This window comes from Apodemus sylvaticus, chromosome 6 (genome assembly GCF_947179515.1).
Source record: "Apodemus sylvaticus chromosome 6, mApoSyl1.1, whole genome shotgun sequence".
NCBI lineage: Eukaryota > Metazoa > Chordata > Mammalia > Rodentia > Muridae > Apodemus > Apodemus sylvaticus.
Genome location: NC_067477.1, coordinates 72,370,638 through 72,391,552, shown reverse-complemented (window position 1 = coordinate 72,391,552; position 20,915 = coordinate 72,370,638). Strand labels below are relative to the sequence as shown.

General features: G+C 37.4%; 1 protein-coding gene across 3 annotated transcripts in view; it reads right to left on the bottom strand.

Moving 5' to 3' along the window:
* Positions 1–20,915, bottom strand: part of Prkd1 (protein kinase D1) — a 316,195-nt gene that overhangs the window by 89,738 nt on the left and 205,542 nt on the right. For all 3 annotated transcript variants that reach the window (XM_052185895.1, XM_052185897.1, XM_052185898.1), the window contains exon 3: positions 2,761–2,892. In XM_052185895.1, the coding sequence (XP_052041855.1) occupies positions 2,761–2,892 (132 nt within the window). The remainder of the gene's footprint in view (positions 1–2,760; positions 2,893–20,915) is intronic.

Sequence of the window (20,915 nt, the reverse complement as noted above, 5' to 3'; positions counted from 1 at the left end):
CAGTAGATGGAAAGATATTTTTCATTTTGGGAAGTTTTATTTTCTTAATAAATAAATAAATAATAAATAAATAAATGCAATATATGTGCAATATATATATATATATATATATATATATATATATATATATATATGCATCCCCCCAAAATATATATGCATCTTCCCCACATAGCTGGCACCTGCTACTCAGAATTTCCCTATGTGTCACAAAATAGGTCAGACAACTTTACATAAAACATACTTTACATCTTACACCAGTCAGAATGGCTAAGATTAAAAATTCAGGAGACAGCAGGTGTTGGAGAGGGTGCGGAGAAAGAGGAACATTCCTCCACTGCTGGTGGGGTTGCAAATTGGTACAACCACTCTGGAAAGCAGTCTGGCGGTTCCTCCGAAAACTGGGCACCTCACTTCCAGAAGATCCTGCTATACCACTCCTGGGCATATACCCAGAGGATTCCCCACCATGTAATAAGGATACATGCTCTACTATGTTCATAGCAGCCCTATTTATAATTGCCAGATGCTGGAAAGAACCCAGGTATCCCTCAACAGAAGAGTGGATGCAAAAAATGTGGTATATCTACACAATGGAGTACTATTCAGCCATTAAAAACAATGAATTCATGAAATTCTTAGGCAAATGGATGGAGCTAGAGAACATCATACTAAGTGAGGTAACCCAGACTCAAAAGGTGAATCATGGTATGCACTCACTAATAAGTGGTTATTAACCTAGAAAACTGGAATACCCAAAACATAATCCACACATCAAATGAGATACAAGAAGAAAGCAGGAGTGGTCCCTGGTTCTGGAAAGACTCAGTGAAACAGTATTTGGCAAAACCAGAACGGGGAAGTGGGAAGGGGTGGGAGGGAGGACAGGGGAAGAGAAGGGGGCTTACGGGACTTTCGGGGAGTGGGGGGGCTAGAAAAGGGGAAATCATTTGAAATGTAAATAAATTATATCGAATAAAAAAATAACAATAAAAAAAAGGCAAAAAAAAACATACTTTACAATTCTTCTACTCAACTACGTAGAGCTTGATAAAGCTATGGTTCTGGGTATGGCTACTGATGAGAGCAAAATAAGATATATTCCCTTGCTTATAGAGTTGGGGGTAAGTAGAATGCAAAAGTCAAGGAAGTGTTTAACGACATTTTAAAGAAAGGCCTGGGAGGATAGGTACTACAGCAGTTAAGCGTCCCTGCAGGACTGAGAGGGCAATGCATGGCTGTATGAGAGAGATGATGAAGATGTAATGGAGATCCAGAAAATCTGGGGATGCCATGGAAATGGGATGTGGGCTGAGGAAATTCCATCATCATTTAGAGCATGCCAAAGAGAGACCACCTGACCTACATGCAACCAGCAAAGCCATTAGAGCAGGGCTACCGAAGTCAGAACACACCACACCACCATGTAGCCTCGATTCGGCTGGGCATGAAGCTACAGGATTTGATATTTGCACATCTGGGTATTGGTCTTGTTTGGTATGGTGATTCTTCTTTGTTATTTTACAGCGTCCTTTCGAATTTGAATGCTTACCCTGTTGCATTTTGTGTTGAAAGAATGTAAGAAAGAAACAAACACACAAGAACAAAAACAAACAAAACCCCAGTTTACAGCTAAGAGGTCTAGAGGGGTCTAGAGGAGACTTGGATTTGGAATTTTGGCAGATATGAGCAGAGTAAAGTTACAGCACTTCTTAGTGGTAGGTCCAATACATCTTGCATGATGAAACTAGCATACACGTTTTGGGGCAAGACAGAGTGTAACAGTTCGCATTTGGAATGCCTACTGAATATTCTTGTGTTGACTTTGACTGCCCAGCTGGCAGACTGTTGGAAGGTATAGGAATGTTAGGACGAAGGGATTAGTTAAAAAAATAAATCACTGGGGATATGTCTGAAAGTGTACATTTCTCTCAAATGCCCATCTCTCAGCTATCATGAGGTGAGTGATACTGCTTAGCTGTGAATTCTTTGCCCTGGTGTTCTGCCTCATTGTAGACCCAGAGACAACGGAGCCAAGCGAGCATGGACTTAAACCCCCGACACCAGGAGTCAAGTCATATCTTTCCTTCTTTAAAGTTCTCCCAAATGTTGTGTCAAAGTGGAAGAAATCTAGTTTCTTCTAGATTTGCTGTTTGTGAATTTCCATCACACTGGTAATAATTAAACAATTATGGCAAGATTATTTACCGGTTGTATGCCAAAAGGGTGACCATAGTAGCCACACTTCAAAGCACACCATTTTCCCAAATTGAGACCACAGGGGAGGTATGTATGAGCCCTTGTTCTTGCACACTGAGCTGTCCAGTTCGAGGTCTCCTAGGAGATAGCTCATACCATTGTCTGTGCAAAAAGACACAGGAGAGTTCAATTTTGCCCATTCAATATCAGGGTGATCTTGAGTGGTTTGATTAACCATCTAAATCTCTGAATCCTTTTAAAGCTAATTATTGCAATTTCTGGCTTAAATATGATGGACATCTTAGTTTTAATTTCTGGTTAAAATACCCCATGCACTACAGTATGGAAAACTTCTTCCACTTGAGCAAAGAGGTAAGAATTAGGTTTATAGATGAGGTAAGGAATGTCAAAGATGGGGAACTTCAGAACAAAAAATATTGCCTAAATGGGGATAGAGGTATCAAAATGACAGGAAGATGCTTATGAGAGAGGACAGTGTCATCTGAGGCACCCAGAAGCAGCAGCTTCAGCTCACATTAAGTGTGGAGTGAAGAAAACACTCACCTTCACATTTAAGGCCTTGGCGGACCAGTCCCCACAGCATTTCTCCACAGTGATCACAGAAAGCTGGGGCTCTGTACGAATGAACAAAGAGAGCGTGGGGCCTGATCTGGAAGTCCTCAAAGGTGGCCGAAGCTGTAGAAAGAGCATATTGAAAAAGAGAGTGAGTGGATCTACCCATCGGCAAACAGGCATGCCCACCATCAGTGAGTACACAGGGGGTAACTCTGAAAACTAAGTTACGGAAAACCAGCCATGTGCAGTGCTGCATATTTGTAATCAGCATGTGGGAAGTAGAAGAAAGAAGGCCTGGAGCCAGCCTTCGGTATAGAGTGTATTCAGGGCTAGCTTAGGCTATGTGACACATAGTCATGACATCTTACAAATCATACAGAAAATGATGCACAACTTGGCTTGTACTTTTGGTCATTAGGTTTTTCTCTGAAATACGTTGTTATGCCTGGTGGCACAACAGCTTCTTGCTTCTCTTTTTCTGCATTTCAATTGTTCTTATTATTTCAGTAACAATAAAATGCTAAAAGAAAGGGCTGATGACATGATAAGCAATCTACTTTCTGAAGAGCTGATATTAGTTGAAAGTATTTTGTGTTGCACCCCTAGTGAAGATCTGTTGACTACTGGTAGCTTTTGGGAGAGGAGAGCCCATTTCCCATAACCATATGGTCCCTGGTTGATTGACATGCTCCAGAGACTCACACGCATGGGATTTATGGGCATCATGAAATAGACTCAGAAGTCATGAGGATGGGAAGCAATAGGGGAGTGACGGTGAATCTGGGAAGAACCAAGGAGAGGAGTAGAAGTAGACTGTGATCAAAATACATTGCCTGCTTGTACAAAATTCTCAAAGGATTATTATTATTATTATCATCATCATCATCATCATCATCATCATCATCATTATCACTATTGATTTTTTGAGACAGGATTTCTCTATGTAGCTCTGGGTGCACTGGAACTCACTCTGTAGACCAGGCTAGCCTCGAACTCAGAAATCTGCCTGCCTCTGCCTCCCAAGTGCTGGGATTAAAGTCCTGTGCCACCACAGCCCAGCAAATCTCAAAGGATTAATCAAAGCATTATATTGGTATGCTCCAGAGGTATTCCTCCCCTAAGGTATTTTATTAAGAAAATAAAAAAGTGACAGACTGAATTTAAACACTGCTTTCAAATAAGACAAACAGTATAAGAAGGAACATTAACATGTAACTGGAGCACATCCTTCAGCTGACCAACTTCTTCTTGGAGGGGTGAAATAGATTAACAATTTAAAACAGAAACCAAACATTAAAAGTGTAACTTCTAAATAACACTGAAGCTTCTTCACGAGCACCTCAAGTAGAAGGATTAGTAGGCATGGAACAGCTGTGGTCTCTTCTGAGAAAGACATGAGTAAACTATGTGCATGATGGAGGGCTCTTTGGTTATTTTCTAAGTATTGCCTATTTTATGAAGTACAATAAAGACAACTAATGCACATGAGTTCAGCAATACTGCTCTATGTACATTTTTACGTTATAAGAGTAGTCCATGCTTCCGTTGGTAACTAGGAGAACAGCAAGAACCACTGACATCACCTATCACCTACAAGACAGCATACATAATCACCTCGAACATCAGGATCTCCCTCCTGAGGTTGAAGGAGGCATGATCATGATATTTTCTAGCCCCTTAAAATCTGAATCGCCACTAAGAAGAGAAGCCAACCCTGGAGGCTTGATTCCTCAGGTTTTATACCTAGTGAAGTTTGGAGAAAATATATTGCAAATCAGAGACTATGTTGATTAACAATATTATTGACGGGCTGGAGAGGTGGCTCAGCAGTTAAGAGCACTGACTGCTCTTCTGAAGGTCCTGAGTTCAAATCCCAGCAACCACATGGTGGCTCACAACCATCCGTAATGAGATCTGATGCCCTCTTCTGGAGTGTCCGAAGACAGTTACAGTGTACTTACATATAATAAATAAATAAATCTTTAAAAAAAAAAAACCAATATTATTGACAATGCTTTTCTAAATCAATCTGTAAAAAGCATGGTTATGATTCAAGGTACCAATTATACACACTGGTGATTGGGTTAAAGTGTATCTAATCTAGAGAACACTAAATTCTAAAAATTTATCTCTTGAACTCATGAGCTGTTTTCCCCCAAGACCATTAAAGAAAACACCTGAATACATTGTGTCAATTGTTCACTCCTAGCCTCCTTCACCACTGAATCCACCCTTCCCAGGATCAAACAACTATGACAATACTATGACAGTAATTAGTTGAATAATTATTGTAGTTTTCAAAATAAGAAACGCTAGATTTTGACAATACAAATAGCAAGCTGCGTTGAGACATTTGAGGAATTAATCAGGAAGAATATAAATAATTAAACTAAAGATTTTCAATGACACCTCCCCCTCTAATTTATGGCAGAGAGATTTGTATATTTTTTTTTGTTTTTTTAAAAGGGATTAACATTCATAAGCAGTTAGCACCCTTGACTTATGTTTAAATGCCACATTACTAAAGTTCAATTTTAATATTCTCCTGTTAATTTTAGAATAATTAAAGACATTTTAAAAATAAAACTACTAAGCATGGTGAGGTTTTGCATCCATTTGAAATCAAAGCACCACATCCATTCATTATGAATTTACCTGTGCTGCACCCTGGGGGAAATCAGCATTAGCTGAGCATATGCAAGCCGGCTCCCCTAATCACAAAATCGCACTTCAGAGATAATCACCTAGCACAGGCAAACAAAGTGAAGGCTGCAATTCCATTTCATTTAAGTTTTGGAATCAAAATGGACAGATAAGAATAGGAATATTAGCATGTCTAGAGATTCCAAGAAGGGAACAATGAACCTGTCATAATCAATCAGCCGACCTAAATTAAAACGATATGACAGGGAAACAAACTGAGCACAATGGGCCCTCATACTGGTATTTGTGTCTCTTTGATTTGCTCTATTCACAGTCTATTGTTACACTCCAGCATGCAAGAGAGGAGAAAATGACATGCTTTCCTTAGTCAACGAGCGTTTGAAACAGGTAATTGAGCCAAAAATCTTAATATAATCAGTAGTTCTTTACAGGTTCATTATAAATTGTTGGACAAAATGGACTAAACTGGTTAGCAGTACAGAAGAAATGAGGCTTCTGAAGCAAAATAAATCATCTCTGGAGGTCAAAACTATTTGCATAATAAAGTAAAACAATGTCAGATCTTCCAAGATTTTCAGTAAATTTTTTTAAGGGCAATTTTGGCAATTTGGGAGCAGCATTAACTCTTTGCAGCTGTGACTGCAAAGTTGGGACTGATATTCTAGAAAGATGTGATTAACATACTTTAAACAGCATTTTATTTGATGTTTCTACAAACAATCTAAGAAGCTGATACTGTTACCCCACCATACATAAAAGAAAAACCTGAACAGAAATGAAGATATGATCTGAGTAATGAAGAATCTGGACTCAACCAGTGTAGACAACAGAACTGTACAGACTCAGTTATCACACCTTATTTCTTTAAAGACAAACTATAGAAGTTTATCATCATTGAAAAAATAATTTTAAAACAGTGTCATTATTCATTATGTGTGAGAACACAGTAGTCCCAACAACACAGAGAAAACAGAAGTTTCTCTAAGTTCAAGGTAGGCTAGTCCACTCAAAGCATTCAGGCCCAAATGAGCCTGAATATAGGAGATGCTGTTTCCAAAGATCAAAAGGAAATATGGACATTGCAGCCAATGTGACAAATAACCTTCAATAAGTACGTATTCTTATATCAGAGGCAGTAAAAATGTTGGAGAAATTTAAAAAAATTCATTTTTGTTCTATATCAGTCTTAACGTATCTTGCATAAAATTCCTGATTTCAAATCCAACCTATCTAATTAGTTCAAAATTACAAGCAATAAGTATGTTTAAACACAATGGTAATTTGCAGTTTCAAATGAGTTGTAATTTGTGCTACATGATAACCCATGTCATCACATGCGACCTCAAGTCTAACTCAAGACCAATGCTCTGAAGGTTCTCATAACCTGAAGACATCTTCTTCCTTAGCATGAAGACTATTTAAAGAAGCATCTGAATGCCAGTACCCTGTACACATTCACATATAGACGACACCTTAAAGAAGCATCTGAATGCCAGTACCCCACACACAATTGCCTATAGACTATTTAAAGAAGCGTCTGAACATCAGTACCCCATACACATTCACACTGTTGCTGTATCAGCCTTCCAGTCCTCAAACATAACTGTAGCAGACACAAAAAAGTCATGTCTTGCTACTTGCTCTTTTCCAGGTAAGATGATCCCAATCTACATCATTTTATAGCATTTGTAAAGACTCAGGCCATCAGAAGCCTTTATTTAGATCCTCTAATACTACTTGGTAACCATACTCACTGTAAAATTCTAATGACAAGCCTTAAATTTAAGTTTTCCATGCCTTCTAAAGTCAATCCACACAACTGTTAATGGCCTAAAGCACAGAGGTCAATTATATCATGCTTTGGATTGATTTATCCAAAGCCTACTATGCAATAATTGACAGAAGAATGTTATCTGTTAATGTGAGGTAGAACCAGTCCCATACATAATCAGGAAGTATATCAATGTCAGTAGAGAAAGAAATTGTGAGTTCTTGAGTCTGTCTCTGAAGGTACTCATGCGCACATGCACGCACACACACACACATACACACACAGTTCTGCCTGGAATACCATAATGTAATGCAAATTAGCAACATAAAACAACCTATTCTAATAAAGGGTAAACGGGTGTAAACAAAAAGGAAATGTCCCAGAGACAGAAGTGGCCATGCAAAGGCAGGTAATGTAGGAAAGACAAGGAGAAGGCTGAAGAAAAGCCTTGGGCAGCTTTTAATGTGGAGACATGAGAAAAATAGGAGCCTGGAGCCTGACCCACCACAGAGAAAAGTTCAGTTTTAAAGTACAAAATGAGGCAAACAACTCAAATGAACCCACTTTAATAAAACAGAGGCAGGAAGAGCATGTTCCAGTAGAAATCAAGTTTAGAAGCCATAAGCAGATTATCCAAGATTCAAAGTCTTTAAATAATTTTTTTTGTTATTGTTTTCGTTCTTCAGACACAGTTCTCCGTGTAATATTGGCTGTCCTGGAGCTCACTCTGCAGACCAGGCTGGTCTTGTACTAAAAGATCTGCTTGTTCTGCCTTTCAAGTGCTGGGATTAAAGGTGTGGGCCACAAGGCATAGCTATAAATGACTATTTTTAAACAGACCAAAGAAATAGTATTTGAGATCAGAGAAGCTGCCTTTCATGGAGTCAACTATATACATTATTTTACTTTTATTTTTAATCTTATGTACATGGGTGTTTTGTCTGCATATATATCTGCATCGTGTGCCTGGCTGGTGAGAGCAAAGGCCAAAAGATGCCTCAGGAATGCAGTTACAAATGGTTGTGGGATGCTAAGAATTGAGCCATGGTCCTCCGGAAGGGCAGGCAGCATGCTTAAGTACTGATTCAACTCTCTGGCACCTCTATACATTAACTATTTATTTTTTGAGAATATAATATATTTATACCATCCTTCCTTCCCTTTCCCTAAAACCTCAGATACATATTTCTTGCTCTTGTTTATATTTATATCTTCTTTTTCATTAATTATTGTTACATATATATATATATATATATATATATATATATATATATATATAATGCGCACACACACACACACACACACACATGCACACGCACACACACACACACATATACACACACACACTCATCCCTAAATATGTAAGTACAATATACTTATTTTATTTCCAGTGTTTTCAGTGTTTTCAGAGTTGATCATTTGGTACTGCGTAACCCACTGGTGTGCTCTTTCCTGGGGGTGCCTATGTCTCCCACTCGGGGCAGTCCTTATTTGCCTGTAGTTGTTTTCTCTACAGGGGTGAGACATCCTTAACTGCTAATGAAATCTTACTGTGTCCAGTGAAAATTTTCTAAAATCTTCCTCTACAAGAATAAAAGTATTCTAATGAAAATGAAAAGTTCTACAGAAGAAGATATTTAGCCCTACTTGAAATAGACTATTTTATAAAGTGATATTTTAAATGATACTTTGTAAGAACAAGAACTCAATAGGAGGGCATAAATAATAATTTAGAGATATAGCATACACATAAATTTAAAATATGCTAAACCCACAAGAGATCAAGAATGGTGGGTCATCCTATAAAAATCATTCATAATTAGCAGATATAGGAGATATACACCTTAGAATCTAAGCCTTTGGTTGTAGCCTCTGGGAGAGGGGAGGCTCATGTTAAGTCCTGCACTCACTAAAGAGCTTATCAGGCCCTGGAGCTTAGTTCCAAATTCAGATAACACAGACAGCCCTGATCAAACTCTATGAAACCCTAAACAAAACCAGAACAAATAAACAGGAGGAAAAATTTATAGGGAGGAATGGGGTCAGAGCTGATATGAAAAACAGGACAGGACATGTATGTAGTGTATGTGTATGAAAGTATGAAAGAAAAAAGTGTGAATTGAAACATAAAAATTAAGAAACTTATATTACAATCTTTTATTCAGTATAGTCACAATAGATTTATTCACAATAATTAAAATTCACAAGTCACAAAAAACTAATTATGTTTACTGATTTCAGGTAAATAGGATATAATCATAGCATTGGAGGTAAAATTTCTATATACTGTTAGAAAGCACATTTGATGCTCAGGTGACATTCAGCTGGAGAAATGACTAACCATTTTATCCGACAAAGAAAAGGTTCTTTGCTCCCACCCTTCACTTACTCCTTTTCCTTGAACCATAAGACAGCGGGCATAAGAAATGTTTCATGGCAGTACTAGCTCCTATTCAAGAGGTCATTCACGATGCAATTAACTCCCAAGATAGCTCTCTTTCCTTTTTATATGTAGCCATTATAGAACACTTATTTCAGAGATAGCACTTGGGACTAAATAGTGACAGAACAGATATTTGTTTTTTGTTAACTATAATGTTAACTATAACTGGTAGGTAGGTAGGTAGGTAGGTATGTAGGTAGGTATGTAGGTAGGTAGGTAGGTAGGTAGGTAGATAGATAGGAAGGTAGATAGATAGCTAGGGAACAGATACAAAATGAAAATATTGTAGGAGATCTCTGCCCACATTAAAACAAATTGGCCAAGAGCAATCCCTTCTCCCACCATAATTGTTGAATCCCTTTTCTTTTAAACATCTTCCAAGTGTTTTGTAAGTAGGTAGCCTCATCTTGCTCACTCCTATCTGTTCTATACCTCAGCTCCTCTGCTTGGAGAAGTTTCTCTGATCTTGCTGCATACTCATGCTCATCACCATCTGTGGTAAACTCCCACTTTCTCTGATCTATACCCTCATGAGCATACTTAGTTTTATTAGCCAATTAGTTCTTTGTCAATTAAATGTATGTTTATTGTGGATATATGTGTATGCATGTGTGTATATATCTGTATACATATATATGAATGTGTATATATACATATATATATATCCATAATGATTACTATTATCCCTACCTTCTCTCATCCACCTTCGTCTTCAGACGCACTCTCTCTCTCTTACATAACTCTATCTCACATTCAAATCTATTTATTTTGTTTTGTGACACAAGATTTACTCAATCTTGTGTCACAATCACATTGTGATATCAATGCGATTGACCATGGGCTTGGAGATATCTATTGACGCCTTCTGGTCTCAGCAGCGAATGAACAACTGAGGAGGTCTCATCCTTTCTCAGAATCAGATGTTTGGCAGTAAGGAGTAAGGCCTTCTAAGGCCTTTCCCCATCCATGAGTGATTATTGACAATGCTAGTCTTGTTCACGCCCATGGGGTCTCCTCCAACTTCTGTGAGTTCCTGAACACGGTAGCTGCTAAAGAATGAATTTCATACTCATTCTTCCTGTCTTCCAACTCTCATATCCTTCTCGTCCATTCTTCCCTAGTGTTTTAAGTGTTGGAAGCACATCCTTTAGGGTTAGGTGCTCATTCATCACTCATTTTCAACATTGTGGGCAGCCACCTGCTCCAAAGAAAGGCTTCTATGATAAAGGATGGGAGTAGCTTTTATCTAAGGGTGGAAACATAGGAATCTAGAAGTCAGTACGAACATTTGTCCATTCAGTTATATAGCAGTAACCTTTGCTCTTGGCTTGACAACTTTTGGGACATAGGTTTTTGGGTAGGCATACAGAAAACACATGGATTCCCTCCTTTGGAGAGGCCTCAAATTCAAACGCAGGGGAGTCAGTTGTCTTTGTAAAAGTAGTACTACTATTACACAGGTCTGTATGTATAGCCTAAATGGTTGGTACTTCAGAAGGCGTAATACAATCAACTGAGGGAGAAAAGACACCAAGGGTCTTACTGAGCTGTACATCCTGTAAGTGTACTTCCTGATTTCTCACCTAGAAATTTCTGACCATCAGGGAATATGATGAGGTCCTCGATCAATCTGTAGCTGACTGTTGTGCCCATTGAGAGGTAAAGCTCAGCTCTATTCTTCTGAATGTTGATATCCAGGTTTCTTAGCACCATTTGTTGAATATTAATCTTATATATTTTTGACATCTTTGTGGAAAACAAAACACAGGTACCTGTAGCTATATGAGCATGAACATACATCTAGGTCCTCTACTTATTCCAGTGATCTATGTGTCTTTTGTTCTTTTGTTCTTTTTGTTCTTGTAGAACTATACTGTTTTCATTACTATGGCTCTATCTATAACTTAAAATCAGGTATAGTGACATCTCTTGCATTACTCTTTTTGTTAAGGACTATTCTGATTATCTTTGACTTTTTGAACCTCCATTTAGATTTTTAGTTATTTCTCTTCTTCTTCAAAAGCAGACTGTCATTTGAATTTTTATTAGATTATATTAAATATGTAGATAACTTTTGGTAAGATTGTCATTTACATAGTAATCCATGAGCATTTCACAGGCATACTTCTATCAGATGTTTCATGGTTTACTAAATTATCATCCTAATCACACATAGCATAACAGACTACTGAACAATGGAGATCCCCAACTCCTCTGAATGTATGCACCCTTGGTAGAATGAAGTCATGTCGACCTAAAACTCAAGGTGTTTACATAACTCACCAATTCCTTATAGTCTACAAATATAGTATCTTAAGTTAAAATTTAAAAAGCCCATCAGAAGCACAATTTGAGTCAACTTACTTCAGAGAAAACATTCCAGAGACATCCTTGCTAGCATTCTTTGACCTTTCAGGCACTATGCTAATTTCAGGCATAATGCTATGCATATGTATATGGTATCAGAGCTGTGATCTAAGCCATGTCACTGAAAATTGGTGGTCTTGGATGACAAGCCTCATTTCTCTGCACCTTATTGCTCTTCTCTGGGAAATATGGTGAGTGAAACTTTCCTTGTTGAGCTCTCTGGAGGATATAGCTTAAGTTGGCAGCCTTTGACATTTTGGCAAAGTGATCACTCAAAGTTCTAAGACAAATGATTAAGACTATGGCCTTGGAAATCAGAAGTATCAAAGTGTGACTCACAGTTATTATCATTATTTACAAAGATTGGTATTATCATAGCCATCAGTACTAATGCAGAGGAATGAAGCTCTTTATTACCAACCAACAGCACTTAAACCTAAGGGTTTTAGGAACTATTGTTATTTGTTCATTCTACATAAAGAATGTTTGCACTGCAGAGGAAATGGATTTTCCTCCACTGTTCTGGTTAACCATAATTAAATACAGCTAAGTCCATAGTACTGTTTTCTAGTTCTTTCTCTAATGTGAATCAATTAACAGTCAGGCATTGCAGTAAGGAGAGAAGGGTCACCACATCCTGATGGGACTGAATGACAAATGCCACAGCTGGAAAGAGATTAGAGAGTATCTCAGGTCAAGAAAGAATGTAAATGGTTACCCCATGTGTCTAGCACCGAGAAAAAAGAAAATTAAGTAAAAATGTCATGGAGTCAAATTCAAGCTAATGAGTGCAGGCTCTGCAGGCACTCTGAACAGTGGAACGAAAGGTCAAGTCTGTTGCTTAGAGAGTGCCTTCATGTACAAGAGATTTTATACCTTTAAAAAGGATAATGGCCTAATTTACATGAGGAACACCAGCATACAAATTACTCTTTAGGCTCCTAACTAAAGAACTGTAGACAAAGACTATGTATAGGGCCCACAGCTCTTCTCCTAGAGATGGGATCTCATTAGTTCCCCACCCCCACCAACCCATCCATGCTGTAACTATGTTTGGCTTGATTTTGCACAGGTATTGTGCGTATTGTCATGGCCACTGTCTCTTCATATATCCAGTAGTGCCGCCATGTCTGTCAAATACATTTTCACAGCAGATGCCCATCACTTCTGATAATTCCTAAGCCTTCTGGGAAGTGAGTATGATACAGATGTCACATTTAGAGCTGAACACTTCACAGTCTGTTATTATGTTGAACAGTTGTGGGCCTCTGTGTTAATCACTATTATATAAAAGTATCTCTGATGGGGGAGGGTGATAGATGCAGTAATCTTTGAGTATAAAGTTAAAAATCTCACTGGCAACTTATTAGTGTCTAATTTAGCAAAGTATTACTATACGGCTCTTCAGTACACCCTATGACCAGCCAGAAACAAGTTATTGGTTCAGTTAATGGCACAAGGCAAAATTCTATCTTGTGGATCAAAACTTGAATCCAATCAGAAAGTGGCTGATTATTCCTGGAATATCTGTGTCACTATTATACAAGTGGGAATATCTTGCCAGGACAGTTGTATTGTTTATCACAAGGTTCAGAGTTGTATACAATGTTTGATGATACCTTTCACAGGTAGTGAATAGAGAATCGTCTAGTAGAGAATCTTCTAACACCACGAAAGCCCGCAGTGAAAGCCTCCTAGCCAGGAGCAGCCTTATTATTCCTTGTCTCAAATCAAGTATGTGGTAGCTTCAGCAGTAGGAACTTCACATCCAGCTCTCACAGGATAGCAAAGCAATGGCTACAGACTGTAATATAGGTTTACACCAATTCCTTACAGTGAAAGACTTTTCATTTCTATTAATTTCTGAATATTAAAAATCTTCATTTATATTTTCGAGTAAGGGTTGTTGAAATATATTTACCTTAATTAAAATTTGTTCACTTTACATATATATTTGACTATATGTAGACCACAACTGAAATACACAATATCAACACCCAAATCTTTATGGGTCCTTTTTCACAGAATATACTCTTCTAACCTCTCCCATGGTAATTAGATTTTTTTTCTCTTCTTTCACAGATTTTAGATTTTTTCTCTTCTTTCACAGAATATCAAGCAGGCTTTGACTCTATCTGCCTACCTATTTCTCAGTACAAGCATCAGATAGCCACTCATATTGTTGTGTGCAGCTGCAGCCCGAAAGTTCTTCTGTTGCTGGGCACTTCTTCATTTGGTTGATAAATCTTAATTCCATTTACAACTTCACTCCTTTCACCAGCAACAACCTAGGGATTTACTAGGGTCTCAGAGTAGAGGGTCAGCTGCAAGCCAAAGGAAAACAAGGCAGGGAACTTCGAACAGCACTCCCAGGAATTGGTGCAAGATGAAAGATTATTCACCAGTGGATTGGATGTGTGGATGCCAACACCAAACCTCTGTGATGAAATTAGCTCCTCTGCCTATTTTTATTAAATTAAGTCATTGTTTTACATGAATACATTTCTTACTTTCAGCAATGCTGGGGATTGTATGAAGGACATCACACCTGCAAGGCAAGCAACTGACCTCAGCTCCTCCAAAACAGGAGTGAATTCTCCGCTAAAAAATTAAGAATATATGAAAATGTACTCACTGAAAACTAGTCTCTATGAGCCCTTCAAAACCAATACACCAAATATAATCTTTTTCCTCAAATTTATTGTGCATAACTTCTTAAATATTTTAATGTGTGCCATTCTTGCAGAAGTTTATAGGAATAGGAAGAGCAAACATGACTAAAATATAATATGCATGTATAAAAATGGTACAGTACAATCTATTATTTGTACAAAATAATACACTCTAATAAAATATACAAAAGAAGGATGTTTTCTCCTTATGTACTTTTTCCAGATATAGATGGATAAATTAAATAAATGCCAATCTATGTTTAGAGAAACAGAAGGAACAACTGAGCAATCTTCTTGAATATGTCTTAGTACATGACTTCATTGATGTTTTTAACTACTTATAAGACGTAGGATTTGTCCGTAACTTATCTTTTTTCTTTCAAATGGCTATAATTAACTCAAAGAATATTTGTCAAAATAACTTAAATAAAAAAATATGTTCCGAATACTATATTATTTTGTACCATATTCATTTGGTGTATATAAGAATCACAGATGTACTTCAACAAATAAACATATTTTGTACCTTTAGCAAAGTTGTTTAACTCTAAATATAATACAAACTCAAATATAATCCCAAACACTAGAACTTCTCACAGGAAATCTAGCAGAAAACTGTTGCCCTGATAATTATCCAACAGTTTTCTTTCTTTTCTTTTCTTTCTTTCCTTTTTTGACTTGCTTATTTATTTATTTATTTGTTTGTTTGTTTGTTTGTTTGTTTATAGGTGAGGTTGGAACAGAACATATCTCGAGTGGTTCTCAAAGTTTCTATGTAACCCAGATGCCCCTGAGTTTCTGATCTGCCTTGAGCTGCAGGAGTGCTGTGATTACAGGCATATGCTGCCACTTCCAGCGCTTGTGGAGCTCAGTCAAATCAAGGGCTTCATAGGTAAAAGGAAACATTCCACTAACACTGAGGTCCATTTTTAACCTCATCAAAGATGTCTTAGCTACTAATAAAAAACACATCTCAGCTTTGAAAAATGATAAAACAGCAAATTAAATACATTTTGTCTTTGAGAGAAAATACAGCCACTTGGAAATCGATTTGGTGGTTTCTCATAAAATTGGAAATAGATATATGTAAAGAACCATGTATACCACTCTTGGGCATTTACTCCCCCCCAAAAAAAAATCCACCATACCACAAGAACAATTGATCAACTCTCTTTGTAGCTGTTTTATTCATAACAGAGAGAAACTGGAAACAACCTGTATGTTCTTCAAGTGAAGAATGGATAAAGAAAATGTGGTACATTAACACAATGGAGTATTACTAAATTATTAAAAACAATGATTTTATGAAATAAAGGATGCGAAGGAATGGAACTAGGAAAGAGGTGATTCAGACCCCAGAAAGTCAAACGGTATGCATACATTTATAAATGGATACTAAATGTTATAATCCACAGACCCAAAGAAGCTAAGTAACAAGAAGAATTCCAAAGCGGTTGGCTTGAATCTCACTTAGAAAGGCAAATAGAATAAACATCTGGGTGGATAGAAAGAGGGAAGTGTGTGGCAGGGGGAGGATAAGGGAAGGAGGGATGAGATGGGGGAGGACAGAGGGAGAGAGTGCTGGGGAATATACAACTGTAATCAGGTTGGGAGAAAGATCTCTGGGACAAAGCTGGAAACCCAGGACAATGGAAACCCCAAGGAATCTATGAAGGTAACCTCAGCTAAGACTCCTAGCAATGGATATGAAGGATATGCCTGAAACAGTCATCTCCTGTAAGCAGGCAAGGCTTCCAATGAAGGGAATGGGACTCCAACCCAGCCACAAAACCTTCCGCCCAAAATCTGTCCAGCCTAGCAGATGTGCAGGGGTAAAGATGAAGCAAAAGTTGAGGAAAGAGCCAACAATGACTGATCCAGCTTGAGACCCATGCCCTGCATGGGAGCCCAACCCTGACATCCTTAATGATACCCTGCTATACCTGTGGACAGTATCCTAGCATAACTGTCATCACAAAGGCTTCATGTAGCAACTGATGGAGACAGATGCATAGACCCACACAGTCACTTGGGTGGAGATTGGGGAATCCAGTGAAAGAGGGGAGGAAGGACTGAAGGAGCCAGAGGGGTAAAGGACATCACAAGAAACACTACAGAATCAACCAACCTGTGCCAGTAGGAATTCACAGAGACAGACTCTTCAAACAGGCACTAAATATATGCGACGGATGCACACGTGTAACAGTTTTGCAGCTTGATCTTCATGTGGAACTCCTAACAGTGGCAGCAGGGACTGTCTCTGCCTTTGGATCCCTTTCCTCTAACTGGGAGTCCTGTCTAGCCTAGATATGAGAAGAGGAGCCTAGTTTTATGGGGAGGATAGAGGGAAGAATGGGAGAGAAAAGCCATAGCCTGGCAGACATATATGTGAAAGAATCAGATCTGGATTCTAAGAGTGTTTCAATAGCTGTAAAGAAAGCAAAATGCCAAGAAAATAAGCAGACTGCCTTTTTAAGTGGATAGCTAATGAAGTAGGCCAAATGGTTAGTAAATGAGCATAGGAGGTCTCATATATTTTAGGCTCACTACAGCTCCGTCGATCTGTATGCTAGATTGGAATAAAAAAAAAATCAATTCTAAACATCTAATCTAAAAGTAATGTTTGGGACTTCATTACTCACATGTTATAATCTTGGTTATTAGTATTGATTTCAAGATCTCTTATATGGCAGTATTAATAAATGAAAGATATTTGTTTTAATTTGAAGGTTAGTCACCTCATTAATAAAATAATTGGGAGTCCATTAAAAATAAGTGAATTTTTATATATTTTTAATCTAAAATATATAAATTTTATATCTAAAATTCATTAATATTAAATAATTAGACTGCTATAACTTTATTATCAAAATATCTGCATAAATGTACTAAATAAATAACTATTTAAAAATCTGTTCACTTATGCAACCCAACCAGTGAAGCAGTTAGGCTAACTGCAGATCCCAGATCCAATGCTCAAATCTCATGCACAACTCTTGAGCAGAATCCCTAGAGCAGCCTGTAACCCGTACCACCTGCCTCACCTCTCCTGGAACACAAAGATCTTCCCTCCCAAAACCACGCCCACCACCTCTTTGATAAACCCCAGCCACCTACTCAGATTGAAATCTGACCAGGTAAGCAAATAGGTTAAGTGCAGATTACTCCTCCCTCCATCCCTCCTAATCCCATTCCCCAGTCTCACTGATAGCTCTATAGCCGGCCTTCTGCTGTGGCTGTTCTTAAATCTCTGCTCCCATTTCAATGGGGTATAACTAAACAGATCCTGGTGGAACACCTTGTTTTCTACCCTTCTATGAATCTACTCAGCCCACCCTGGCCCATCCCCATTCCTAAGTGTCAGATCCCATGGCTAAGAAACACATTTTAGACACAACTCACAGACACACCTATCAGGACTCTATAAAAAATTTTATACCATGCAACATGTCCCCAATACACTCTTAAGAACCAGAGAGGAAAGAAACATCAAGGAACAAAACACCCACCCAACAAGGACAAGATATTCAGCATCTAGAATTACAATTTCCACAATGCAAGAAGCATAGATGTGACTACAAAAACACAATCAATAACAGCCCAGACAGTATATATGCCCTGGGGCAGAGAAACCACAGCAGGACCTGAAGAGTCCAACAGAGCTGAAGCACAAGAAAAAGACTTTAAAAGAGCCTTTATAAATACGATAAAATTTCCTTAAAAGGAAATTGATAAATTCTTAAAGAAATCTATGAAAACATAAACAGACACTGAAGGGACATGAATAAAATCATTCTAGACCTTAAAGTAAAAATAGAATTTAAAAAAAGCACACAAAACAAAACAAAATTTAAAAAAACCCAAAACCTACAAACTTAGGTAAATCTGAAAAGAAAAAAAATTAGGAACTCAGATAATAATCAGAGGCAAGCAACAGAACCTAAGAGATGGAAGAGAAAATCTTAGACATTTAAGACAGGATGGAAGAAATGGATATAATAATTAAAGAAAATGTTAAATCTAAAAAGTCCTGGCATGAAACATCCAGGAAATCTGGCACACCATGAAAAGACCAAAATCTAATAATAGGAATAGGAGGAGAAGAAATGCAAGTAAAAGGCCCAGAATATTTGATTTCTATTATTTCAACAAAATAATAGAACGTTTAGATAATCTTAAGAGATGACCATAAAGTACTACAATACAAAACACAAAATATACTTGACCACAAAAGAATGTCTGCTCAGCACATAATTTAATCGTAAGTAAGTGTACAGAATAAATAAATCACATTAAAAGCTACAAGAAAAAAGACCAAGTAACCCATAAAATTAAATAAGGCTGATCATACACCCACCACCACAACAAGTACAACAACAGTAAAATAACAGGAATCAAAACCACAGCACATAGACAACTCCCATTATCAATGTTAATCCCCCAATAAAAAGAAAGAGACTAACGGGGGAAATAGGGTTCATCCTTCTGTTGCATACAAGAAACATACTCTAGCATCAACGATATATCTTCCAAGGGTAAAAGGGTGGAAAAGATATTCCAAGCAAACGATCCTAAGAAGCAAGCTGGTTTGGCCATTTTCATATCTGACAAAACAGACTTCAAACTAAAACTACTCAGAAGAGAGAGAGAAAAACATTGCATACTTGAAGAAAAAAGTCCACCATGAAGACACTCTAATTCTAAACAGCTATGCTCCAAACACAAGTGTGTACCCAAGTTTGTAGAAGAAGCACTACTACAGACTAAATTGCATTTTAACTATCACACTGGAATAGTGGGAGACTATTCTTACCAATACAGATCATCCAGACAAAAATTCATCAGAGAACTGTTGGAATTAATTTACATACCAAATTCAAGAACATATAGAAAAACAAAATCCATCCACCATGATCAAATAGGCTCATGTACAGGGATGGGATAAAAATACTCAAATCAATAAATTTAACCAATCATATAAACAACTGAATGACAAAATAATCCAATGCTCATTTTATTAAATGTATAAAGAGCATTTGACAAAAATCTAATACCCATTCATAAAAAAAAATTCTAAGAGACTAGTATGATGAAAAACTTCTAGTCACTAAAGAATAAAATTGAAATCACCAAAAGTCAAGCCTGGTATGGCCTTGGTGGGGAGCTAGTGACTTGGTTTTTGCATCTGGGACAGGGCCCCTGATGTGAGCCTCCAGGAGAACTGATGAGCTTAAGGCTTTTGTTTGTGTAATAATGCACATATATCCTGGAACCAGTACTAGCAGTGGAGGACTCTACTGAAGAATGTCCCACTGTTTATGTTAATGACTCCATGATAATTAGAAACAGCATGAGTCCAGGAGGTGTGGCTGTGTCTCAGCAAAATGGTAAACACTGGGACAGCCCTTAAAGCTGTGGAAAAGAACTGTAAATACAAAATTTGAAAATAAATACTTTCTCAACTCTGAAAAACATAAGGATGTAATATGGATTATATGAGGGGCTTCAGGAATCTAAAGGAACAAAAGCAGCTGCACTGTGAGTTAACAAATTAGAAAATTACTAAGGAAGGAGATATAGATTTAGGGAGTGGTGATTTCAAAAGATTTCCTACTCAGCTAAGATTTTTGTTAATTCTTACAAGGCAGATAGATTCATGAAGTCAGGGCCAGCCTAGGATAGAGGACAGTTAGGTTTTATAATTTTTTGTCCTGGGGCAAGGGGCATGATTGGGATAGAAAGCTAATAAAAAAAAATTCCAACAGAATTCTTCACAGATCTTGAAAGGACAATTTTCAGCTTCATATAGAAATACAAAATCCCATGATAACTAAAACATTAACAGTAAGAAACTACTGAACAATAAAAGAACTTCTGAAGGTATCACCATTAAGAATATGGTACTGTGACAAAAACAGATATAGTATTCAATGGAATTGAACTGAAGATGGAGATATAAAACCACATATTTATAGACACTTAATTTTTGATAAAGAATCTAGGAACATACACTGTAAAAAAAAGAGGCAGCATCTTCAACAAATGATTTTAGTCAAACTCAATGATAGTGTAGGAGAATGCAAATAAATCCAGACTCATCATTCTGCACAAAACTCAACTTCACATGGATCCAAAACTTCAACATAAAACCAGATACACTGAAACTAATAGAAGAGAAAGAAGACTTCTATTGGCACAGAAAAACGTTTTTGAACAGAACACCATT